Source organism: Capra hircus, chromosome 26 (assembly GCF_001704415.2).
Source record: "Capra hircus breed San Clemente chromosome 26, ASM170441v1, whole genome shotgun sequence".
NCBI classification, from domain to species: Eukaryota; Metazoa; Chordata; class Mammalia; order Artiodactyla; family Bovidae; genus Capra; species Capra hircus.
Genome location: NC_030833.1, coordinates 45823540 through 45848562, shown reverse-complemented (window position 1 = coordinate 45848562; position 25023 = coordinate 45823540). Strand labels below are relative to the sequence as shown.

The 25023-nt window shown below is 35.5% G+C and overlaps 1 protein-coding gene across 10 annotated transcripts in view; it reads left to right on the top strand.

Annotated features, from left to right (window-relative positions):
- Window positions 1-25023, top strand: part of PCDH15 (protocadherin related 15) — a 910832-nt gene that overhangs the window by 884415 nt on the left and 1394 nt on the right. For 6 of the 10 annotated variants that reach the window (XM_005698154.2, XM_005698155.2, XM_005698153.2 and 3 more), the window contains one exon: window positions 787-2287. In XM_005698154.2, the coding sequence (XP_005698211.2) occupies window positions 787-2287 (1501 nt within the window). Of the gene's footprint in view, window positions 1-786; window positions 2288-20891; window positions 20963-21808; window positions 21918-23265; window positions 24121-25023 lie in introns of those variants that run through there. The other 4 variants (XM_018041648.1, XM_018041647.1, XM_018041649.1 and 1 more) reach the window with 3 other exon arrangements.

The window sequence follows — 25023 nt, the reverse complement described above, 5'->3', positions numbered from 1 at the left end:
AGTATATATTTTCATTAAAGTGTGGCCTAAAATTTGATCTGTATCATGTTTAAAAGAAATCCAAAAGTCTCCCTTCTTATTTGTAATATTTATAGTGCTTTTTGAATCATTAAGCATAAAATTAAAATGGAAGAAAATAATCTCTGTCAAGATTCTTAAATAAAATTTTTCAATTGTGATTTAGAACTCTATGAGAGAAACTGTCCCATCTGTCCTCAGAGACTAATTCTGTTAATCTAGAGAGCAGAAAATCTTTCTGTATTCTCTTGCAAGCTTTATCTCACATAGGAGAGTACTTTTAACTCCAGGACAGAATTACTAAGATGAGAGATAATGGGCAGGTACTGAATCAGATACAGCTAAGGATCCTTTCCTTAAAACAGTCAACTCTGATCATCCTTAACCAAGGCAAAGGATATAAAACCACTGCCCAACATGTTGCTCTGTAACTTGGAAATGTGATTTATACTTGAGAGAACTCTTATGTGTGGTCATGGAAACTTCTCTGTATCAAACCAGCTAAAAAAAAGAAAGAGAAAGAAAATCAGTGTATGGATTGACACATTTTTTTGAATGAAATTTTTCATGCTACTCCCAGCTCTCTAGCTTTTCCTGGCCTGCCTTTTTGAGAACAGAAACATCAAAGTAATGGCTTGCTTCAGTAGATTAGTGTTATTTGGCCTTTTATATATTTGAAGTAGTAATGAGAACCATAAAAACATCTTTCTCATGAAAGCTATTTCACAACCTGTTTCCTTACATTTCATTATCTTCTTTTCTTTCAAGTCTTTTCCTTCTCTACCATTTCCAACAAAGCAGGGAAAATAAATCAGTCTCAGAAGACAGGAAACATCAGCACTTTTCTTCCAACACTGTTGATTCTCACAAGCAGACTCACATAGATGGATCTCTTAAGAACAGCTGGCCCAAGTCTGCAAGAGAATTCACACTGATGTCTGATGAGGATGACTTAAATGCCCATAGTACCATTTACAAGGAATACACAGATCAAAGATCAACAAATTCAGACTTTTTACTAAGAACAGATTTTGGTAAGTCATTTTTACCCAAAACACAAGCCAAGAATGAGTTTCTGAGGGGCCCAAGAGAAAAGATTCAGAGGATGTGGAAACGCCCAACTTGCTTACCTAGGAGACCAATGTGGGAACTTCCTGATAGATCAGAAACCATAGCTCTAAAGCAGTGGCAAAGCAACAGGCAAAAAGCTGAAAATGAAAGCACTGGAACCAATCCAAACAAAAGAGGTAACAATAATCCCTTGCTTACAGTGGAAGATGCAAATGTAACAGAAAAAGAGGAAACAAGGGAAAGTGGATCACTGACTATAAAAGGAACAGAGCAGTTGCAGTCTCTATCTTCAGACTCTTTGCTTTCCTCTCCTTGGTCTCACTGCTCTTTCTCCACTTTGCCAACTGTTTCAAGAACTGTGGAGCTCAAATCAGAACCTAATGTTGTTGTTTCTCCTGCTGACTGTTCCTTGGAACTTTCTCCTTCAATGACTTGCATTTTAAATTCTGAGTTCCTTAGCAGAGAGACACCTACTTGTTTGATGACTTTTGAAACCAAAAAGGACAGTTTTGAAAATCTTCCCCGTCCACCAAAAACCTCTCCTCCCCCTCCTCCTCCTTGTCCTCCCCCTCCTCCTGCTTGTCCTCCCCCTCCTCCTCCTCCTCTTCCTTCTCCTCCTCTTACGCCTCATATCCTTACTCCCTTTTCTGTGTCCAGTCTTCCTCCTTCTCCTCCTTCGAATCCACCTCCTCTTCCTCTTTCTCCACGTCTTCTACTTTTTCTTCCCTCTCCTCCTTCCTCTACGTCTCCTCCGCCTCTTCTACCTTCAGTTCCCTCTCTTCCTCCAGCATCTCCTCCTCTTCCTTCTTTATTGCCTCCTTCAGTGTCAGTTCCATCCACCAAGTGTGTGCTTACACCAGCTATTGAACGTACTGTCAATGTGATACCAGCCCAGGAAGTGAAATCCACTATGATACAGTCGTCAACATCAGCAACACTGTGTAATACAAATCCTCAAAGGGAACCAAAAGGCATTCTCAAGCATATAAAAAACTTAGCAGAACTGGAAAAGTCAGTAGCTAACATGTACAGCCAAATAGAAAAAAATCATCCACCAGCACAACTCTCAAAACTTCAAATGAGTTGTCCTTCAGAGACAACAAATACGGAAATGACATCTGAACAAAACCAGGAGAATCTGCACAATGTTGTTGAAGGAATTGAAAACCAGTCTCACAGTCATTCTACTTCACTGTAATGTTTCTTTTTCAGTTTTACATGGACAACTCTTTTCTTGACCATAACCTTCCAGTGGAGGCAAATTTGGACATTAAAGAAGATACTATTCTTTTACCCTAAATTCAATGCAATGCTTGTTTTTCCTCTTTTTTAATTTAAAAGATTATTAATCTCATCATTACTAACTCATATTATAGAATTCCCTTAACTTTCTTAACTACGAAGTAGCATTATTTGTCTACATTTATTTACAAAGTAAGTAATTTCAATCTATTTTTCAGTTGGTATATATGGGCATGAAAGTTAGATATCCAGTTTAAACCAGTGATTTGTTTATCATGTCAAGTTTTACATTTACTTCTGATCATAGTTTATATGAGTGTTCCAGGAAGACAGCAGGCTGTTACAAATGAGCTAAAAAATGATATCATATGTTCTGCTATGTCCTTGAAGCCTATGTATTTGGTAAGAAGAAATACTACCAAAATAAAATGTTATGTATCTAAAAATGTAGGAGATGACAGACATTATGGTATTCCAAAATAAATCTCAGGTGCTATAGATGTAGACATCTGTTTTCTTATAAGAACATCCTTTACTCTGGCTTGCTTTTATCTTACTAGTATGCTTATACATTTGATAAATCTTTTACTTTTTTCAATTGCTGTCTTATTCTATTTATTTCTCATTGTGTTTTCTCTTCCTTTCTTTATTATGGAAATAAATCTTGAATTGTTGACTTTTGTAAGACATTTCATTGTTTCCACAAATGTTTATAAATTGCTCTTTAGCTTTGCTTGTTCACATTGTTATATCATTCCTTGATTATAATTTTATCATGAGTCTCCTTCAAAAATAATCTGTATCTCTAGTTTAATAAATTCCAATCAGTTTCATCAAAAGAAAGTTAGGTGAATACCTACAGAGTTCATCTAGTGTGAATTTAGTTACTATTTCATCATTAAAAATTATATTTTTCATTGTCTATCAATAATGTAAAACATGATTGTCTACTAAAAGTTTTTAAAGTTCATAATTGGTTTTATTCCTAGGTACTTTTTTTTTAATTAGTTTTTATTAAGATATAGTTGTTTTAGTGTTGTGTTAGTTTCTGCTGTACAACAGTGTGAATCAGCTGTAGATAAACATATATTCCCCTCCTAATTACTTTTAATTACTATGGATAAATCATCCAAATTTAGCCTGTAAACATGAATGAAATATAAAAATTTTAAATAGAAATCAAGAAGAAATATATCTGGTGAACTGCCACCAGTTTTATATATGTCTTTCCTCTTTATTTTAGGCAATAAAATAATTTATACTCTAAAAAATTTCAGTAGTTGTTTTTATATTTTAGAGCTCAACTTGCTAAATTCTTAAAGGCATCAACTAAGCTAAGTACCATCTTTCTATCCTAATGAGAGCTATCCTCAATCATCAAATAATTACTTTGTTTTTTCCATCTCACACAGGGAATAAATTTTACTTACTGGAAATCCTCACTTTGAATACAAGTGTAATTGTTTATTATATGCTCCAGTTTTAATATTTTAGGAGATACGTCTGCACAGAGAAAACACAACTCCAAAATATAGGCAAAGTCCTCTTGATAATTGCCATTTTAAGTATATTAATTCATATCCAGAGCCCTACAATGTATGCATCGTTTCATAGGTTTTATTTAACTCATATCATGTGACATTTCTTCAAGAATTTGATCTAGCACCCCAGTTAACAATATCAAATAAAAGACTATCTAGTTAACTATTTTCATTAGATCCTCTGCTTCAGATTCTTTTCATCCAAATCAACAGCAATTTTTTACCTGGGGTTCTTGAACATGATTTTTTTCTCTCTTTCACTGAAAAACTTCAGTTGGAGTTTTTGTTGGCAGCTGATCATATGCATGAGAACTTGTGCTATTTGGCGGACTCTGACAAGGTATTATTCGCAATTGCATAAACCTTTAATGTGAGTGTGTGTGTCTTCATGCTATTTTGTATCAGCCTCTTAGAAATGTAAAAGCAATTTCTTGTTAATTCCTTAGAATTATTTGATAATTAAATCTCTAAATAATTGCCAAAAAATATAAGAAGTCCAAATAACAATTTTATGTAGGTATATAGCCTTATTAAATTGTTACTTTGTCCTTTTACATAACCTTTTTATAATTTTAAATTATTACTATTTCATACTTTGCAAATGAAACATCTATTCCCGTGTTTTATATTTAATCTAGTCTTTCATTAACACATTATATTTAGAAGTTTCCTTCATCATAAAGTCAATTAAAGCATCTTCTACTTGAGATATAAAAATATTCTGGTATACACTCAAAATATTATTTCTCTCCACAACCCTTAAGCTCACACAACCTGACAGCAAACCTCCAAAAACAGAACATCATTTTTTCTTCTGCATTTATTATGATTCAAATAGTACAGAAGAAATTATTAGGTGCCTTATTAAAAGTTATAACTTGTTAACATTTTCCTTATTGTTAAAAATAAACAATAATACATACAAATAGTATAAAATGAAAAAGTAATACATATTAGATATAAACTACATAAAAAGATGCACACGTGTCATATGAATGGTTTTATAGGGATTAATAGAAAGTCATGCTAATTGAAAACACAAGATAACTATACATATTGATTCTGTTATTTACTTTTTCTGAGTTATGTTTTGCCTTTGAGATAAAAAACAATGCCAATAACCAAATAAAAGGCAACAAAAAGGTTAATGGAAATAGTATAGTTCATCTATGGATATTTTATTTCCTATACTTATGGAATGTAATGACAATGAAAAGAGGCAATTTAAATATCCTAGAAAATGAAATATAGGTTTTATTGGATACAACTCGTCATTATTAAAACCTAAGTATGAGCTCTCAACTTTATATATCTCTAAAAGATACAAATTGAGTAAAAGTTGAAAATGTCTCAACTTTTAAATGCTTTAAGATTATCATCCCCCTATTTAACCATACAACATAAGCATCCTGCAAGACCCATAATAGCTGCCTGAAATCTCAAATACTGGACCAAGAGACCACTCATGTTCTGGGAGGGATGCAGAAGAATGGAGTGAGACTTCATAATGCTACTCAGAATGCAATCTAAAACATACAATTTTTTTTTCTAGAATTTTCCATTTAATGTTTTTGGACCATGGTTGACCACAGGTAACTGAAGCCACAGATAGATAACCACAGATAAGACAGGACTATTGCAATAAATTGCTGACAGCAGTATATGTGTATAAGCATTTGACTACCATTATTACCAACCAGATTACCATTATTCAATCAACAATGCCTTATAATCACTTAAGATGCATTCAAATAAGCAGATTTATCTTGTAAAGTCCTTGGAATATTTTAAATAAATTTTATACAGATTCTTTTGCTGGATTTAGAGTGTTCATAGTAAATTTTCATTGCAATTGTTTATTAATTTCATATAGCATGGTCAACAGCATTCGTATAATACTTTAGGTCAAGTGTTTAATGAGTAATAAATAAAAAATCTTCATAATTAATGACATTGAAAACATTCCATACTTTTTTCCTTGTCAAGTACAGTCAAATGTTTCAGCAACTTATAGTCCATTTAACTATATAAATCTCTATGTAATGTTGAATGCTTGGCTGTTATATTTCTGAAACTTTTTCATATCATGTCTAGTAATGTAATTTATATTTAAAGACTAGTCAATATTTTGCATTTATTATTTTTAGAATAATTTGACAAAGCAGAAAACTTTACAAACATTTGGAAGAATATGTTCTAGTCACGGAGGTAATATTTTTTTGTCCTGTAACAATATGTTTTTCATGTATCAAGCATATCTTTTCCCCAAATGAGTATCACACATATCAAGACTTGTCTAGGACAGATATGATGTAGCATATTTTTAATCTAACTGATCATAACAGAGTCAATGTGTGTTATTATGCACCATTGAGATAAAACAAATTGTGCATTGTTTAGTTTTCACATGGCATGAGGGTCTGGAGTGTTTATTGTTTCTAATAATGCAGGCATAAAATCTTGATCTTCCTATTTTGATACTGCCATAAAATATATTTCTCCTGAGACAATTTTTTAGAAAAAATCACCTTCTCAATTTTTCTATGATTTTCTTAAATTACCTTCATCTATAATTCTATTTTATCTGTAAATTCAGGATGTTTAATACTGATTTCTTCATTTCTGCCTTGCAGGAGAGGTTATACATCAGAGGTAAGGGCTTTATGGTGCTATGTTACATCAAGGTTACTGGAAAAATATTTATGTTACAGGCAGGACTGATTTGCATTCTTTCAAGACTAGGATATTTCCCCTTATTTTAACTAAACTTTTAAGTATGCTTTGCTATTTATTTTCTTGTGTGTTCGTTGCTTCTTTGTTCTACGTTTTAAGTCAATGAGTGAACACAGATCAACTGTGATTAACTTTTCAAAGATAAATTTCTGTTTTCTAGAGTTATTATCACTCCATATTGTGACATCCCCCCAAATTCCTTTTTGTAAGGCTATAAATCTAACCTAGAATACTGTTTCTAATTTATAAACTTTTAAAAAATCAGTCCAAGCCTCACTCCTACAACTTTTGCGCTTTTAGAATTAAAAACAAGTCAGACTATTGTACAGCTTTTTGTGTTAATTTGACTCTTGGTCTGCAGAGAAGATACTGGATATTCTGACCAGTAGTATTTGGTGAACTACACTGTAAGTGGTACTATCAATGAGTTACTGAAAATTTAGTATGAATTAGCATATAGCTCTTCAGTAAACAGAATGAAATAAGCATATGCCCTAATTGGCTAATGGTTTAAAATGCATAAGTCCTAGATTATTTAGAAATCAAAATGCATGCATTTAAGAAAGAATGATTTTCAGGGATAATTATCACAGCTAACAGATTGAATCAGAATATCTCTAACTTCAACTTCCTACCCCTTTAAGTGAATACCTTAACTGTACTGTCACACCAACATCTGTACTGTGGCACATCTATCGCTTCTGTCAAACAGTTGTTCTGTTGGCCATTTTAAGCAGTTGGCTCACCGGTAGGGTTATTTCCTAGAACCTCTCTGCCTACATTCCCAATGCTTACTTTAGGACTTAAGTTGTATAACCATTCCCTTCAAGAATTGAGAAGCCAAAATTTGAATCTGTGTATGTTTTCATCTAGTTATAGTACAGATTATTATGAAACAGATCAGTAGAAAGTGTATTTAAAAAAATATGGGTAAAATGGGGAGGGAGTGAGAAGTGGTCTCCAAAAACTAAAGAAGAACAATTTCCTTAATCACAGAAGAATTTCTGAAAACATGCTTAAATCTTGACTTCAAGCAATCCAAGTTTTGTAAAAATGAAAAATGAGAGCATGTCTTGAATATAATGATAAATTCATTAGAACCATATTATTTTTTTGTGTGCCCAACACTTCTTCCTAATGAACCTGATTATATATAAATGTGACTGGGGAGAAAAAGAGGGACAATTTAAAACAAGGTTAAATTTGTTAAAATGAATTGTGTAATGCTTAAAGTTCTTCAGAACCATAAATGACTCTTTTGCTATGTAGCTTAAACCAAAAAAATATTTATAGATTTTTATTTATTAAGATTATTAAGTTTGATGTTAATTGAAATGATGAAATTAAAGCACATTAATTATGTTTCAACATAAATAGTCAAAATATCACAATGCTATGTATCAGAGGTAAGGGCTTTATGGTGCTATGTTACATCAAGGTTAATAGCTATCACATGACTAATAAATAGTATCTCAAGGTAACCAGTTTTAAGCTGTGACCTTTTTTTCTCTCTTTTCAATCATAATCTGCTTTTTCCACCTGAATTATTTCCTAAACCTTTTTCCATTTTAATTTCCTTTGGCAGCAACAACAACTGCTGAGGCCTTCTCTTCTTAAACCAGAGGTATCAATTTTCTTTTTCTTTTCTACCTTCACTGAGTCTTCAACATACTTAATGTGACTTTGAGGCCTATTTCACATGTGGGCAGAGTGTGTGGCTACAAGCATGACATAATTTTACAAGGCAGAGAAAAGGTGGTTTTAAATTAGATCAAATAAGCAAATAAGCAAGCAACTCACCTCCCTTCTGCTTTCTGGTGACTGAAGTTCCAAATTTTTAGCTTCACTCTCTGGAAATCAGGTAAATAAGACCTTTGTTTATATTAAAAGCAAACAAGCATTAAATGAGACAAGTCATGAACCTGATCTGTTGCGTGTGTTAGTGAATCTGGGTTCATCAGAACTGTTCTTGAGATCAGATTTAGGCCAGGGAAAATCTGAAGAAATAATGGTGACATCCATGCTGAAATAACGAAGGTAGAACCTTGGTTGTGATAAACAGACTTTAATCTTTGAACTGTGATTCAGCAGACTGTCTTTAGGCAGTCTACTTTAAAATGCCTTATGACATTTTCTCCTGCAATGAGAAAATATATTTGGAGTTATATAATAAATGTGTGTCATTTTTATTTATTTATTATTTTATATACTTCCTAAATTGAAAGAAATAAGGTAATCCAAATTTTGAATACCTTCTTCCTTTGGAAAATGTAAAATTTTATAATAGCCACTTTAAAAAAGTACTCCGTTTATTGTTACTTCTCAACAACAGAATCTTAACTGAGCTAAAGACAGGCATTTTGTGGTTAGAATTCACTCCCCAAATTTAGAGGTTGGTGGCAGAAATATTCAAATGTTATAAATTTTATTTAAAAAATTCCATGGAAGAACTTCTGTGGTGGTCCAGGGGTTAAGAATCTACCTTCCAATGCAAGGGACTTGGGTTAAATCACTGGGCGAGGAACTAAAATCCCACATGCCATAAAATTGAAAAAGTAATACATTAAAAATTTCTATAAATACTTCTCCATAGATTGTTGAATCAGATACCTCAGAGTTGAAATCCAAATGCCAGTTATTGTATATAAAGCTTTAGTAAAATTACACATCCTCCTTATGCTCATTAATTTCATCTTTTATGGGGTGTTGGCAGTTATATAAAATATATAAACTTCTAGCTCAGCAACTGGGGCATAGTGGGAAGAAATTCAGTAATGGTAGTTTTTGTGTTTTGTTTTTTTTGCATCATTAGAGTTCAGTCACTCAATCGTGTCGAACACTTTGCGAACCCATGAATCGCAGCACGACAGGCCTCCCTTTCCATCACCGACTCCCGGAATTCACTCAGACTAATGTCCATCGAATCAGTGATGCCATCTAGCCATCTCATCCTCTGTCGTCCCCTTCTCTTCCTGCCCTCAATCCCTCCCAGCATCAGGGTCTTTTCCAATGAGTCAACTCGTCGTGTGAGGTGGCCAAAGTATTGGAGTTTCAGCTTCGGCATCATTCCTTCCAATGAACACCCAGGACTGGTCTCCTTTAGGATAGACTGGTTGGATCTTCTTGCAGTTGAAGGGACTCTAAAGAGTCTTCTCCAACACCACAGTTCAAAAGCATTAAATCTTCAGTGCTCAGCTTTCTTTATATTCCAACTCTACATCCATACATGACCACTGAAAAACCATAACTTTGACTACATAAATTTTTGTAGGAAATGGAATGTCTCTGCTTTTTAATATACTGTCTAGGTTGGTCATAAATTTCCTTTCAAAAAGTAAGTGTCTTTTAATTTCATGGCTGCAGTCACCATCTGCAATGAATTTGGAGCCCCAAAAAATAAAGTCTGACACTGTTTCCACTGTTTCCCCACCTATTTCCCATGAAGTGTTGGGACCAGATGCCATGATCTTCATTTTCTGAATGTTGAGCTTTACACCAACTTTTTCACTCTCCTCTTTTACTTTCATCAAGAGGCTTTTGAGTTACTCTTCACTTTCTGCTATAAGGGTGGTGTCATCTGCATATCTGAGGTTCTTGATATTTCTCCTGGCAATCTTGATTCCCAGCTTCTGTTTCTTCCAGTCCAGCGTGTCTCATGATGTACTCTGCATAAAAGTTAAATAAGCAGGGTGACAATATACAGCCTTGGCGTACTCCTTTTCCTATTTTGAACCAGTCTGTTGTTCCATGTCCAGTTCTAACTGTTGCTTCCTGACCTGCATACAGACTTCTCAAGAAGCAGGTCAGGTGGTCTGGTATTCCCATCTCATTCAGAATTTTCCACGGTTTATTGTGATCCACACAGCCAAAGACTTTGGCATAGTCAATAAAGCAGAAATAGATGTTTTTCTGGAATTCTCTTGCTTTTTCCATGATCCAGCGGATGTTGACAATTTAATCTCTGGTTCCTCTGCTTTTTCTAAAACCAGCTTGAACATCTGGAAGTTCACAGTTCACATATTGCTGAAGGCTGGCTCAGAGAATTTTGAGCATTATTTTACTAGCGTGTGAGATGAGTGCAATTGTGCTGTAGTTTGAGCATTCTTTGGCATTGCCTTTCTTTCGGGTTGGAATGAAACTGACTTTTCCAGTCCTGTGGCCACGGCTGCATTTTCCAAATTTCCTGGCATATTGAGCGCAATACTTTCACAGCATCATCCTTCAGGATTTGAAATAGCTCAACTGGAATTCCATCACCTCCACTAGCTTTGTTCATAGTGCTGCTTTTTAAGGCCCACTTGACCTCACATTCCAGGATGTCTGGCTCTAGGTGAGTGATCACACCATCATGATTATCTAGGTCAAGTTCTTTCTTGTACAGTTATCCTGTGTATTCTTGTCAACTCTTTTTTTAATATAAATTTATTTAATTGGAGGTAAATTACTTTACAATATTGTATTGGTTTTGCCATACATCAACATGAATCTGCCACGGGTATACACATGTTCCACATCCTGATCCCCCTCCAACTCTCTCCCCGTACCATCCCTCTGGGCCATCCCATTGCACCAGTCCCAAGCATCCTGTAACATGTATCAAATCTGGACTGGCGATTCATTTCATATAATATATTATACAGGTTTCAATAACATTCTCCCAAATCATCCCATGCTCTCCCTCTCCCACAGAGTCCAAAAGACTGTTCTATGCATCTGTGTCTCTTTTGCTATCTCACATACAGGGTTATAGTTACCATCTTTCTATTTTCCATATATGTGTGTTACTATACTGTATTGGTGCTTTTCTTTCTGGCTTACTTCACTCTATATAATCGGCTCCAGTTTCATCCACCTCATTAAAATGGATTCAAATGTCTTCTTTTTAATGGCTGAATAATACTCCATTGTATATATGTACCACAGATTTCTTATCCATTCGTCTGCTGATGGATATCTAGGTTGGTTTCATGTCCTGGCTATTATAAACAGCACTGCGATGAACATTGGGGTACACGTGTCTCTTTCAATTCTGGTTTCCTGGTTGTGTATCCCAGCAGTGGGATTGCTGGGTCCTCAGTTCAGTCGCTCAGTCATGTCCAACTCTTTGCAACCCCATGAATCGCAGCACGCCTGGCCTCCCTGTCCATCAACAACTCCTGGAGTTCACTCAAACTCACATCCATTGAGTCGGTGATGCCATCCAGCCATCTCATCCTCTGTCATCCCCTTCTCCTCCTGCCCCCAATCCCTCGGAGCATCAGGGTCTTTTCCAAAGAGTCAACTCTTCGCATGAGGTGGCCAAAATACTGGAGTTTCAGCTTTAGCATCAGTCCTTCCAAAGAACACCCAGGACCGATCTCCTTTAGAATGGACTGGTTGGATCTCCCTGTAGTCCAAAGGACTTTCAAGAGTCTTCTCCAACACTACAGTTCAAAAGCATCAATTCTTTGGCGCTCAGCCTTCTTCACAGTCCAACTCTCACGTCTATACATGACCACCAGAAAAACCATAGCCTTGACTAGACGGACCTTTGTTGGTAAAGTAATGTCTCTGCTTTTGATTATGCTGTCTAGGTTGGTCATAACTTTCCTTCCAAGGAGTAGGCATCTTTTAATTTCATGGCTGCATAAGGCAGTTTTATTTCCAGTTTTTTAAGGAATCTCCACACTGTTCTCCATAATGACTGTACTAGTTTGCATTCCCACCAACAATGTAAGAGAGTTCCCTTTTCTCCATACCCTCTCCAGCATTTATTGCTTGTAGACTTTTGGATAGCAGTCATTCTGACTGGTGTGAAATGGTACCTCATTGTGGTTTTGATTTGCATTTCTCTGATGATGAGTGATGAACATTTTTTCATGTGTTTGTTAGCCATCTGTATGTCTTCTTGGAGAAATGTCTGTTTAGTTCTTTGGCCTACTTTTTGATTGAGTCTTTTTTTTTTTTTCTTGAATTGAGCTGCAGGAGTTGCTTGTATATTTTTGAGATTAGTTATTTGTCAGTTGCTTCATTTGCTATCATTTTTTTCCCATTCTGAAGACTGTCTTTTCACATTGCTTATAGTTTCCTTTGTTGTGCAGAAGCTTTTAATTTTAATTTGGTCCCATTTGTTTATTTTTGCTTTTATTTCCGATATTCTGGGAAGTGGGTCATAAAGGATCCTGCTGTGGTTTATGTTGGAGAATGTTTTGCCTATGTTCTCCTCTAGGGGCTTTATAGTTTCTGGTCTTACATTTAGATCTTTAATCCACTTTGAGTTTATTTTTTTGTGTGGTGTTAGAAAGTGATCTAGTTTCAGTCTTTTACAAGTGGTTAACCAGTTTTCCGAGCACCACTTGTTAAAGAGATTGTCTTTTCTCCATTGTATATTCTTGTCTCCTTTGTCAAAGATAAAATGTCCATAGGCGTATGGATTTATCTCTGAGCTTTCTATTTTGTTCCATTGATCTATATTTTGTGCCAGTACCATACTGTCTTGATGACTATGGATTTGTACTAGAGCCTGAAGTCAGGCAGGTTGATTCCTCTAGTTCCATTCTTCTTTCTTAAGATTGCTTTGGCTATTCAAGGTTTTTTTGTATTTCCACACAAATTATGAAAGTATTTGTTCTAGCTCTGTGAAAAATACTGTTGGTAGTTTGATAGGGATTGCACTGAATCTATAGATTACTTTGGGTAGTATACTACTTTTCAATATATTGATTCTTCCTTTCCATGAACAGAGTATATTTCTCCATCTATTAGTGTCCTCTTTGATTTCTTCACCAGTGTTTTATAGTTTTCTATATATATGTCTTTAGTTTCTTTAGGTAGATATATTCCTATGTATTTTATTCTTTTCATTGCAATGGTGAATGGAATTGTTTCCTTAATTTCTCTATTTTCTCATTGTTAGTGCATAGGAATGCAAGGGATTTCTGTATGTTGATTTTATATCCTGCAAGCCTACTATATTCATTGATTAGTTCTAGTAATTTTCTGGTGGAGTCTTTAGGGTTTTCTATGTAGAGGATCATGTCATCTGCAAACCGTGAGCATTTTACTTCTTCTTTTCCAAAGTGATTCCTTTTTGTTTTTCTTTTTCTGCTCTGATTGCTGTGGCCAAAACTTCCAAAACTATGTTGAATAGTAGTGGTGAAAGTGGGCGCCCTTGTCTTCTTCCTGACTTTAGGGGAAATGCTTTCAACTTTTCACCATTGAGGATAATGTTTGCTGTGGGTTTGTCATATATAGCTTTTATTATGTTGAGGTATGTTCCTTCTATTCCTGCTTTCTGGAGAGTTTTTATCATAAATGGATGTTGAATTTTGTCAAAGGCTTTCTCTGCATTTATTGAGATAATCATATGGCTTTTATTTTTCAATTTGTTAATGTGGTGTTTTACATTGATTGATTTGTGGATATTGAAGAATCCTTGCATCCTTGGCATAAAGCCCACTTGGTCATGGTGTATGATCTTTTTAATGTGTAGTTGGATTCTCTTTGCTAGAATTTTGTTAAGGATTTTTGCATCCATGTTCATCAGTTATCTTGGTCTGTAGTTTTCTTTTTTTGTGGCATCTTTGCCAGGTTTTGATATTAGGCTGATGGTGACCTTCTAGAATGAGTTTGGAAATTTACCTTCCTCTGCAATTTTCTGGAAAAGTTTGAGTAGGATAGGTGTTAGCTCTTCACTACATTTTTGGTAGATTTCAGTTGTGAAGCCGTCTGGACCTGGGCTTTTGTTTGCTGGAAGCTTTCTGATTATAGTTTCAATTTCCATGCTTGTGATAAGTCTTAAGATTTTCTATTTCTTCCTGGTTCAGTTTTGGAAAGTTGTACTTTTCTAAGAATTTGTCCATTTCTTCCAAGTTGTCCATTTTATTGGCATATAATTGCTGATATCAGTCTCTTATGATCCTTTGTATTTCTGTGTTGTCTGTTGTGATCAATCCATTTTCATTTCTAATTTTATTGGTTTGATTTTTCTCCCTTTGTTTCTTGGTGAATCTGGCTAATGGTTTGTCAATTTTATTTATCCTTTCAAAGAACCAGCTTTTGGCTTTGTTGATTTTTGCTATGATATCTTTTGTTTCTTTTGCATTTATTTCTGCCCAAGTTTTAAAGATTTCCTTCCTTCTACTAACCCTGGGGTTCTTCATTTCTTCCCTTTCTAGTTGCTCTAGGTGTAGAGTTAGGCTTTTTATTTGACTTCTTTCTTGTTTCTTGAGGTGAGCCTGTGTTGCTATAAACCTTCCCCTTAGCACTGCTTTTGCAGTGTCCCACAGGATTGTGGTTGTTGTGTTTTCATTTTCATCTGTTTCTATGCATATTTTGATTTCCTTTTTGATTTCTTCTGTGATTTGTTGGTTATTCAGCAGCGTGTTGTTCAGCCTCCATATGTTGGAAATTTTAATACTTTTTCTCCTATAATTCACATCTAATCTTACTGCATTTTGGTCAGAAAAGATGCTTGGAATGATTTAAATTTTTTTGAATTTGCCAAAGCTAGATTTATGGCCCAGGATGTGATCTATCCTGGAGAAGGTCCATGTGCACTTGAGAAAAGGGTGAAATTCATTGTTTTGGGGTGAAATGTCCTATAGATATCAATTAGATATCAATTAATATCTTCTACTTCTGTTAGGTCCATACCATTTCTGTCCTTTATCAAGCCCATCTTTGCATGAAATGTTCCCTTGGTATCTCTAATTTTCTTGAAGAGATCTCTAGTCTTTCCCATTATGTTGTTTTCCTCTATTTCTTTGCATTTATCACGGAGGAATTCTTTCTTATCTCTCCTTGCTATTCTTTGGAACTCTGCATTCAGATGCTTAGATCTTTCCTTTTCTCCCTTGCTTTTTGCTTCTCTTCTTTTCACAGCTATTTGTAAGGCCTCCCCAGACAGCCATTTTGCTTTTTTGCATTTCTTTTCCATGGGGATGGTCTTGATCCTTGTCGCCTGTACAATGTCATGAACCTCCTTCCATAGTTCATCAGGCACTCTGTCTATCAGATCTAGTCCCTTAAATCTATTTCTCACTTCCACTGTATAATCATAAGGGATTTGATTTAGGTCATGCCTGAATGGTCTATTGGTTTTCCCTTCTTTCTTCAATTTAAGTCTGAATTTGTCAATAAGGACTTCATGATCTGAGCCACAGTCAGCTCTCAGTCTTGTTTTTGCTGACTGTATAGAGCTTCTCCATTTTTGGCTGCAAAGAATATAATCAATCTGATTTCAGTATTGACCATCTGGTGATGTCCATGTGTAGAGTCTTCTTTTGTGTTGTTGGAAAAGGGTGTTATGACCAGTGCGTTCTCTTGGCAAAGTGTGTGTATCTCTCTATTAGCTTTTGCCCTGCTTCATTCCGTACTCCAAGGCCAAATTTGCCTGTTACTCCAGGTGTTTCTTGACTTATTACTTTTGCATTCCAGTCTCTTATAATGAATGGGACATCTTTTTTGTGTGTTAGTTCTAAAAGGTCTTGTAGGTCTTCATAGAACCATTCAACTTCAGCTTCTTCAGCATTACTGGTTGGGGCATAGGCTTGGATTACCATGATATTTAATGATTTGCCTTGGAAATGAACAGAAATCATTCTGTCATTTTTGAGATTGCATCCAAGTACTGCATTTCAGACTTTTTTGTTGACCATGAATGCTACTCCATTTCTTCTAAGGAATTCCTGCCCACAGTAGTAGATATAATGGTCATCTGAGTTAAATTCACCGATTCCAGTCCATTTTAGTTCCCTGATTCCTAGAATGTTTCCATTCAATCTTGCCATCTCCTACTTGACCACTTCCAATTTGCCTTGATTCATGGACCTGACATTCCAGGTTCCTATGCAATATTGCTGTTTATAGCACTGGATCTTGCTTCTATCACCAGTCACATCCACAGCTGGGTATTGTTTTTGCTTTGGCTCCATCCCTTCATTCTTTCTGGAATTATTTCTCCACTGATCTCCAGTAGCATATTGGGCACCTACAGACCTGGGGAGTTCCTCTTTCAGGATCCTATCATTTTGCCTTTTCATACTGTTCCTGGGGTTCTCAAGGCAAGAAAACTGAAGTGGTTTGCTATTCCCTTCTCAAGTGGGCCACATTCTGTCAGACCTCTCCACCATGACCCACCAGTCCTGGGTGGCCCCACATGGCATGGCTTAGTTTCAGTGAGTTAGACAAGACTGTGGTCCATGTGATCAGATTGGCTAGTTTTCTGTGATCATGGTTTCAGTGTGTCTGCCCTCTGATGCCCTCTCACAACACCTACCATCTTCCTTGGGTTTCTCTTACCCTGGACATGGGGTATCTCTTCATGGCTGCTCGAGCAAAGCGCAGCTACCCCTCCTGACCTTGAATGTGGAGTCGCTTCTCTCGGCCCTCCTGTGCCCATGCAGGCTCCCCTGGTGGCTCAGCTGGTTATAAATCTGCCTGTAATGTGGGAGACCTTGGTTTGATCCCTGTGTTGGGAAGATCCCTTAGAGAAGAGAAAGGCTACCTGCTCCAGTATTCTGGCCTGGAGAATTACATGGAACATATATCTGTCGGGTCTCAAAGAGTCAAACACAACTGAATGACTCTCACTGTCACTTTCCTGCATCATTACAAACATTTACAATTTGGTCAGTAAGATACTAGATTGATTATATGTCTTCTCTGTGTGGTCAGAAAAAATGAAATTTGAAAATAACATTAAGCAGTTTATCTGCTCATAAAAGCACCTTTTAGTAAGATACTTGGCATAATTCACCTGCTACGGGAATGGCAACAAGGACTGTATGGAACTGCAAAAAAGACCAACATTCCACTTTTCTTTTCAGTCTGATTCAGGATCTTAGGGCTTCCCTGGTGGCTCAGTTGGTAAAGAATCTGCCTGTAATGTGGGAGACCTGGGTTCAGTCCCTAGGTTGGGAAGATCCCCTTGAGAAAGGCATGACAATCCAGTCTAGTATTCTTGCCTGGAGAATCCCCTTGAATGGAGGAGACTGGCAGGCTTAATGGTGGAGTTCTTCCTCCATTTTCTCTTTTTCTGAAGAGATGATGCTTTAATAGGTGATATAAGTATCCAGGTGGGACCTTTCAGAGCATTCCCTTCCACCAGCTCCCATCTCTCCCTATAGACTATAGAGCGATTGATTAAATTGACGATTGAGTATGTGGGTTCCTCCCCAGTTGCTTCCATCCTTCTGTTATTTTTAAGTCATTTGATGCCAGATATCAGAATTGACTTCATTTCACAACTTTTTCCTGTAATACACATTTTTGAAATAAAAACACAGACATAAAATTATATTGTGCTGCGAAATAAACTTTTACAGAGGACTCATGCTGTAGCAGCTCTCCAGAAGCCCTCCACATTAACATTTAGATATTGTTTCTCCTTTCACTCACACTCACCTAGCTTTTGTTTCCAAGTTTAGCTGTTTTTGTTGTTTAGTCACCAAATTGTGCCCAACTCTTTGTGACCCCATGAACCATAGCCCACCAGGCTCCTTTGTCCATAGGATTTCCCAGGCAAGAATACTAGAATTGGATGTCATTTTCTTCTCCAGGGGATCTTTGCAACCCAGAAACCAAACCCGCATCTGCTGCATTGGCAGGAGGATTCAATACGTATAGATAATTTTGGCTTTATCAAGGTAGAAGTGACAAATTAAATTGTAAAATATTTCAAGTGTACATCTAGTGTTTTGATATATGTATACACTGTGAAAGGGCTTCCCAGGTGGCTCAGTGGTAGACAATCCGCTTGCCAATGCAGGAGTTGCAAGAGATGCGTGTTGGATCCCTGGGTTGGGAAGATCCCCTGAAGGAGGAAATGGTAACCCACTCCAGTATTCTTGCCTGAAAAATCCAATGGACAGAAGAGCCTGGCAGGCTATAGCCCATGGGGTCTCAAAGAGTAGGGCATGACTGAGCACACACACATGCATGCATACGCTCTAAAAGGACTAACATATCTGTCCTCACGTATTTCTTATATTTTTACTCATTACTTTTTTGTGAGATCATTTAAGTTGTACCCCCTCAGCAAATGTCAATCATACAGTATAGCATTATAACTGTGGTCACCATGTTTTACGTTTGATGCTTGACCTTATACACCTTATAGCTAAAAGTTGTGCACTTTCACAAACCTTTCATCATTTCATCTACTCAGTAATCATTTTCCTACTGTTCCTGTGAATTTAGTTTTTAATTTGTTTTCTATTGCTTTCAGATTCCAAATATAAGTAATACCATATAGTTTTGTATGCCTGACTTGTTTCACTGAGTATAATGCCTTCAAGATCCATTTCATGTTGTCATCACAAATGGCAGGAGTTCTTTTTCTAAATATAGCCATTTGTCAGTAGCCAAATGAGGTTTATCCAAAGTGTGATTATTGCTAATAGAAAAATTTCCACCTAAGTGGCAACACCCAAATTGGTTTGTCTGTTTTTGAAGTTTATAGAAATAAGATAATATCGAATCATATGTTTCATTTTGTACCTGACTTCTTTTGCTCATCATTCTGTAAGGAAGATTCATCTCTATTCTGTGATGTAGCCGTGTGTTTATCTCATGGCCTTAGGTATCAGTTCCAGTTTGGAGCTGTTATAAATTATGTATTTTCATGCACAATTTTACATATTTATATTGGGAACATAGACTAAGTTAAATTGAATTTCTGTGAAAAAGCATGTATATTTTACTTCGGTATTATTCCCAAACCTTTCCCAAATGGTTTTGCTAATTCATAATCTCCAGAATATGAGAGTTCCAGTTGTGCCATGTCCCTTACCCAACATGGTATTGCTGATACACACACACACACACACACACACACACACACATATTACTTTTAACTTGTCTTATGAGTAAACTGAATCCATTTTAACATCAAAACTGGATTCCTTTGCAATTAATTCACAAAGTATTTTAACTGCAAAGTCAACAGATAGTACATTTAGTAGAGGGGCTGCAAGCTCATAAAAATCTAGGGAGGTAATGTAAGTAAATAGAGTTTATTCAATGTAAAAGAGAGAGTAATGGGGCATCCTATTGTGACTGTGAGTGTAGTTGTGAAATAGTCTGGTTGAGAACACAGCAGTGACCAGGAAAGAACATGATTGCTGTAGGGGAAAATACCACCAACTAAATTCATGACATATAAAAATATGAGCCCACTGTTGCTATCTTTATATTTTTGGAAAGAAGTCAAAAATCCAGATTTTTAACAGCATTTTCTGATTATAAATTGGGTAACTAATCACTTTTTAAAAATGATGTTTGCCAAACAAAGCACAAATGAAGGCTATCTCCCTTTCAATCATGCAGGCTGTGAATAGCCACACTTTTAAGTAACACATTAGCATCCCCAGAGGACTTGTTTTCCTGACGTATTATACGTGGATCAACAAAATTAGTTCTTGTAAATAGTATATGATATTAGAAATAATATTCCACTGGTTTTCCTGTGGATACCTAAACTCTTCTTCCTTTTTCTTACTTCATTGACAATTAATTTGGTAAAACCTTGACAGTTCAACTTATTCAAATGTTAACATAGAAATGAAAAGAGAAATTTACTGAAACTGAATTTAATAGTTATTTAAAGCTAATTTTATATGTATGACTCAGGAAAAAATATCTTTCCATTAAGTGTAGAATGACAAAAATCAGTAGAGTCTGGAATTTAGAACTGGAAACCTTGAAAAGGCCTGTGGTCTGACAAATTTCTTTCTTTTCTTTTTTTTTTTTTTTTAGGAAAAATAATTAAATTCATAATTATCATCCTTGAAGATATGTCACATATTAGCACATTTTTATTAATATATAAATGATTATTTTCAAATTCTTTCTTAAGAATAGCTTTTGATGAACCGAAGAGCTCTTGATAGTAGAAAAATGTTATTAGGATGATGAAACAGTGATGAAACAGATAATGTTATAATTTTCTTCATGGCTAAAGTCTACTAATATGTTAAATAGGTTGAACTATTAACTGTCTATTGATAGTTTTAAAAAATATCTAAAAATGAATGATATATGCTTCTCTGTGATCTTTGAAAGATTTACCATTCGAAAAGCTTTACTTTCCCCCTCTGCAGTTCTAATAACATAAATTAATTTTGTGTAAAATAGCTACAGACTATATATATATATGTTTGAGTATGTTTAACTAACATTTGTAACTAAAGTTATTTTGGCAGCAGCATTTTGAGAGTCATCGAACACTAGGTTGGGAAAACAAACTTTGAGCTGAAATGTGATAAGAATTTATTTTCAAATGTGATTTCTCTCTTTGAATAATAGGAGTTATCCATGGAGTCTGGAATTGATCCTGGCCAGGAATATGGACAAGATTATTACAGTTATGAGCATGGGTACATCTTCAGATTTTTTATCCAGTATCTTAATATTATATGAATAATAAGCTGTTATTAAGGGATTATTATTATTAGCATTTTATGAGTGTCATTTCATCCATTTCATGTTTGAAAATGAGTTATGTATCTAGTTTTAGCTTCAATCAAGTTTAACCATTTTTTCTATATTGAATTCTGTTTTGATGTTTATATTGATATTGACTACAATTTGAAAAATGCAATAAAATTGTTCAAATTATTTCAATGAGGAATAGAAGTCAAACATATTTGCTCAATTCCTGAATTCACCATTTATTTCATATGAGATATTTAACATTTTATCTAACCAGTCAGCCTCAAGATTTGCCCAAGAGAAATTCATAAGAAAACACAGTTTAGAATCCAGAAATGAGCATTTCAAAAGTCATTTCTACAGACATAAGTTAGCCGTTTTCTACAGTAGAGCAAAATAAATATGATCCAATATCATATTTGAAGCAGAAATTTAAACTTAGAGTTTGTATTCTGAATAAGCTACCTTTCAGAAAGAACCTGTTTGGTGCCTTAAATTGTTCAGTTTAAGAAAAATATTCCTTTCTCTTCACGCTTATCTCTCCTACAACAAACTGAAATTTTAAGATTAATTTCCTTGTCTTGTTATTCCAGGGTACCTTATGGCAAAAGTCACTGGTCCTCAGGTTGTAGTTCTTTCCCTATGGTTTTGTAACTAGTGTCCCAGAAGCCAAATAAGTGCTGTATAAATATCTGGTGATTTATTGGTGAAGAAAAAGAAGGACACAGAGATCAATCATAGTTGTACAGATCACACGAAGAAATGTTTAAAGTTGTAAGTTTCTGTTGCAGGTATGAAATGCCTCAATATGGAAGCCGTCGTCGTTTGTTGCCACCGGCTGGACCAGAGGAATATGGTGAGGTGGTTGGTGAAGCGGAAGAGGAATATGAGGAGGAAGAGGTAACTGCTATACTATTTTATGTAATGTTAACATTCCAAGGAAATGGCAACCCACTCCAGTATTCTTGCCTGGACAATCCCATGGACTGAGGAGCCTGGTAGGCAACAGTCCATGGGGTCACAAAGAGTCAGACAAGACTGAGTGACTTTACCTTAACCTTCCAAGAAGAATATTTTTAGCCCTATTTGAATAGCAGCCTACAAAATGTTTCAGATATCAAAAATCTTATTCATTTAGTACCTGTTTTCCATAGAAATTTAATAACACCAGCCATTCCATTGTCTTGTCTATAGAAGGACATCAATTTATATATAAAATTAATTTATTATATAAATATTAATTTGAAATAAAACCAAAATAAAAAATTCTAAATGTTATTCCATTATGGTAATATTATAATCATATAGGTTAAAAAATATTTTGCAAAATAAAATGCTCCCACATAGTCTAGCAAACCTAAAAATCATTAAAAGTACAATCTCCATCTTTTAATTATAAGAGAAAAATAAAGTATCACCAGTATTCTTAATGGAATTATGTCATTTAAGTCTAAATTACCACAAATTCATTTATATCAAATCCATATACTTTGCCTGAAATATTCACTTGGAATGTGTTGTGCTCACTCAGTGGTGTGTGACTCTTTGCAGTCCCATGCACTGTAGCCTGCTAAGCTCCTCTGTCCATGAAATTTTCCAGACAAGAATACTGAAACAGGTTACTACTTCCTACTCCAAGAGATCTTCCCAACCCAGGGATCAAACCAGAGTTGCTTGCATCTCCTGCATTGACAGGCAGATTCTTTACCACTACTGCCACCTGGGAAGCCCTCATTTGGAATACTGATTCAGATATTTAAAACAAAACAACAAAAAAATTAATGTCACTGTAGTTTTACTCTGGTCAACATTTTAAAAATGGTCAAATATTTCATTAGCTATTCAGATAAGCTATCATAATTTCCAGATGGGTTAAAATTTTGTTAAAGCAAATGCATAACACTATTTATTCAAAGTCTAAGAATGGGAGAGAGAATAGGAAATGATTAATTTATTTCTTTCTCTTTTGATCTAAGGTGAGAAATAAATTTTGAATAAGAAAAAGTAAGAAAACCTTAAATTTTGGTAGTATAATGTATAAGCTACAGTGGTTATGTCCTTGACCGTCTTCTATCTATATGCAGTCAGGTAAACAGTAGGGAATGGTACGATTGTTCTCTAAGAGCAGTTTTATAATTTGCATGAAGCTACTGCCCTGTAGATTCACTCCTCTTTAACTTATGTAGGACAAGGTCATAGCATAACCTTTCCCCAGCTGACACTTCAATTGCATTTTCATGATTTTCAGGAAAAGGCAAAGAAAGTCAAACCAAAAGTTGAAATTAGAGAGCCTAGTGAGGAGGAAGAAGTAGTTGTCACTATTGAAAAGCCACCCCCAGCTGAACCAACATACACAACATGGAAGAGAGCCAGGATATTCCCCATGATTTTTAAGAAAGTTAGAGGACTGGCTGATAGAAGAGGCATCATTGACCTTGAGGAGGAAGAGTGGCAGCGACGCCTTGAGGAAGAAGATAAAGATTATTTGAAACTAACTCTGGACCAAGATGAAGCTACAGAAAGCACGGTAGAATCAGAGGAGGAATCCTCAAGTGACTATACTGAATACAGTGAAGAGGAATCCGAGTTCAGTGAGTCTGAGACTACGGAAGAGGAGTCTGAGTCAGAGACACCCTCTGAGGAGGAAGAAAGTTCTACCCCTGAATCAGAAGAGTCAGAATCCACCGAGTCAGAAGGGGAAAAGGCAAGGAAAAATATTTTCATTGCAAGAAGAAGGCCTGTTGTTGAAGATGTCAAGGAAGTCAAAGGTAGAAAAAAGGAGCCAGCTGAAGAGCCAGAAGAACTGAAGGTGGAAGAAGAGGAGGAACACCCAGCAGAAGAACAGAAAAGTGAGCTGGCCCCTGTGGAAGAACCAACAGACCTCCAATCTTGCGACGTCACTGAGGAGGGCAGTGCAGAATCAGCTTCAGTGGAAGGAGGTGTTGAAAGTGAGGAAGAGTCAGAATCAAGTAGCATTAGCAGTAGTAGCGAAAGTCAGTCTGGAGGTCCTTGGGGCTTTCAGGTGCCAGAGTATGACCCAAGCAAGTATGCAAGCAAGAAGTCTCCAGGAGCAAACTCAGAAGGTTACAACACAGCACTGTAAACGAGATCACAGTAGGTGGAAGTTTTGCAGTGATGAGTGCTCTTGTGTGCAGTGCCTTCTGTGCATTTTCTGAAATGACATTTGAAGGGAGGAAATTGATTATGATTTTTATCCGACTTAAGATTAGAAGCATGCCAGAGAAGCAGCTATATATGCTATCCAAATAGATTTGCATATTATAATATATTAGGGTAAATCTGGTTGATCTTTTCTCTATTAGTAATTCAAAAGACATACAATCAGTTACTCAGCATTTAATATTTCATAATGTGATTTCTGTTAATGCAATTTGGAATTAGGTACTGCCAGTGATGCTCTGGCTATTGGAATGAATTTATGAATATATGCAGTGGTCTTTATACCATCTTTGTAACGTAAATCCTTAGGACAAGTTACAATAAATGAGATCTCTGCAAGTCTACTTTTGCGTGTATGTACATTTCAACTGGCAAACATATTATCAAAAACATCATAAACATGTTCAATTAGATTTGTAGCTTGCATTTTCAAATATTAGATTTTAAATGAAATAAATTAAAAACAAAAGTTATTAATATTTCCTTTCTCTGGTGGATAGGAATTAAAGTGGATTTAGAAAAAAAATGAATTTTAACAGTTATACATTTTTTGGGGGTAGATAACATAATAATTTTGAAATATAAATCTGGAAATCCAAAATTATGGCTTCCTCAGTGCAACATGTTGGTAGTTCACATATCCCCAAAGTGCAATACTATTTCAAGAATAACCAAGTACTTTTTAACCTTTGCACCTTGTAATATCTAATGTGGATTGTTAAAATAAAATTGTGAAAATTTCCATTGTGTTCCAGCTGCTTACTAAAGGCAAATTTAGGATCATTAATTTTCTATTTTGTGTATTACAAGATAAATTGTACAGGAT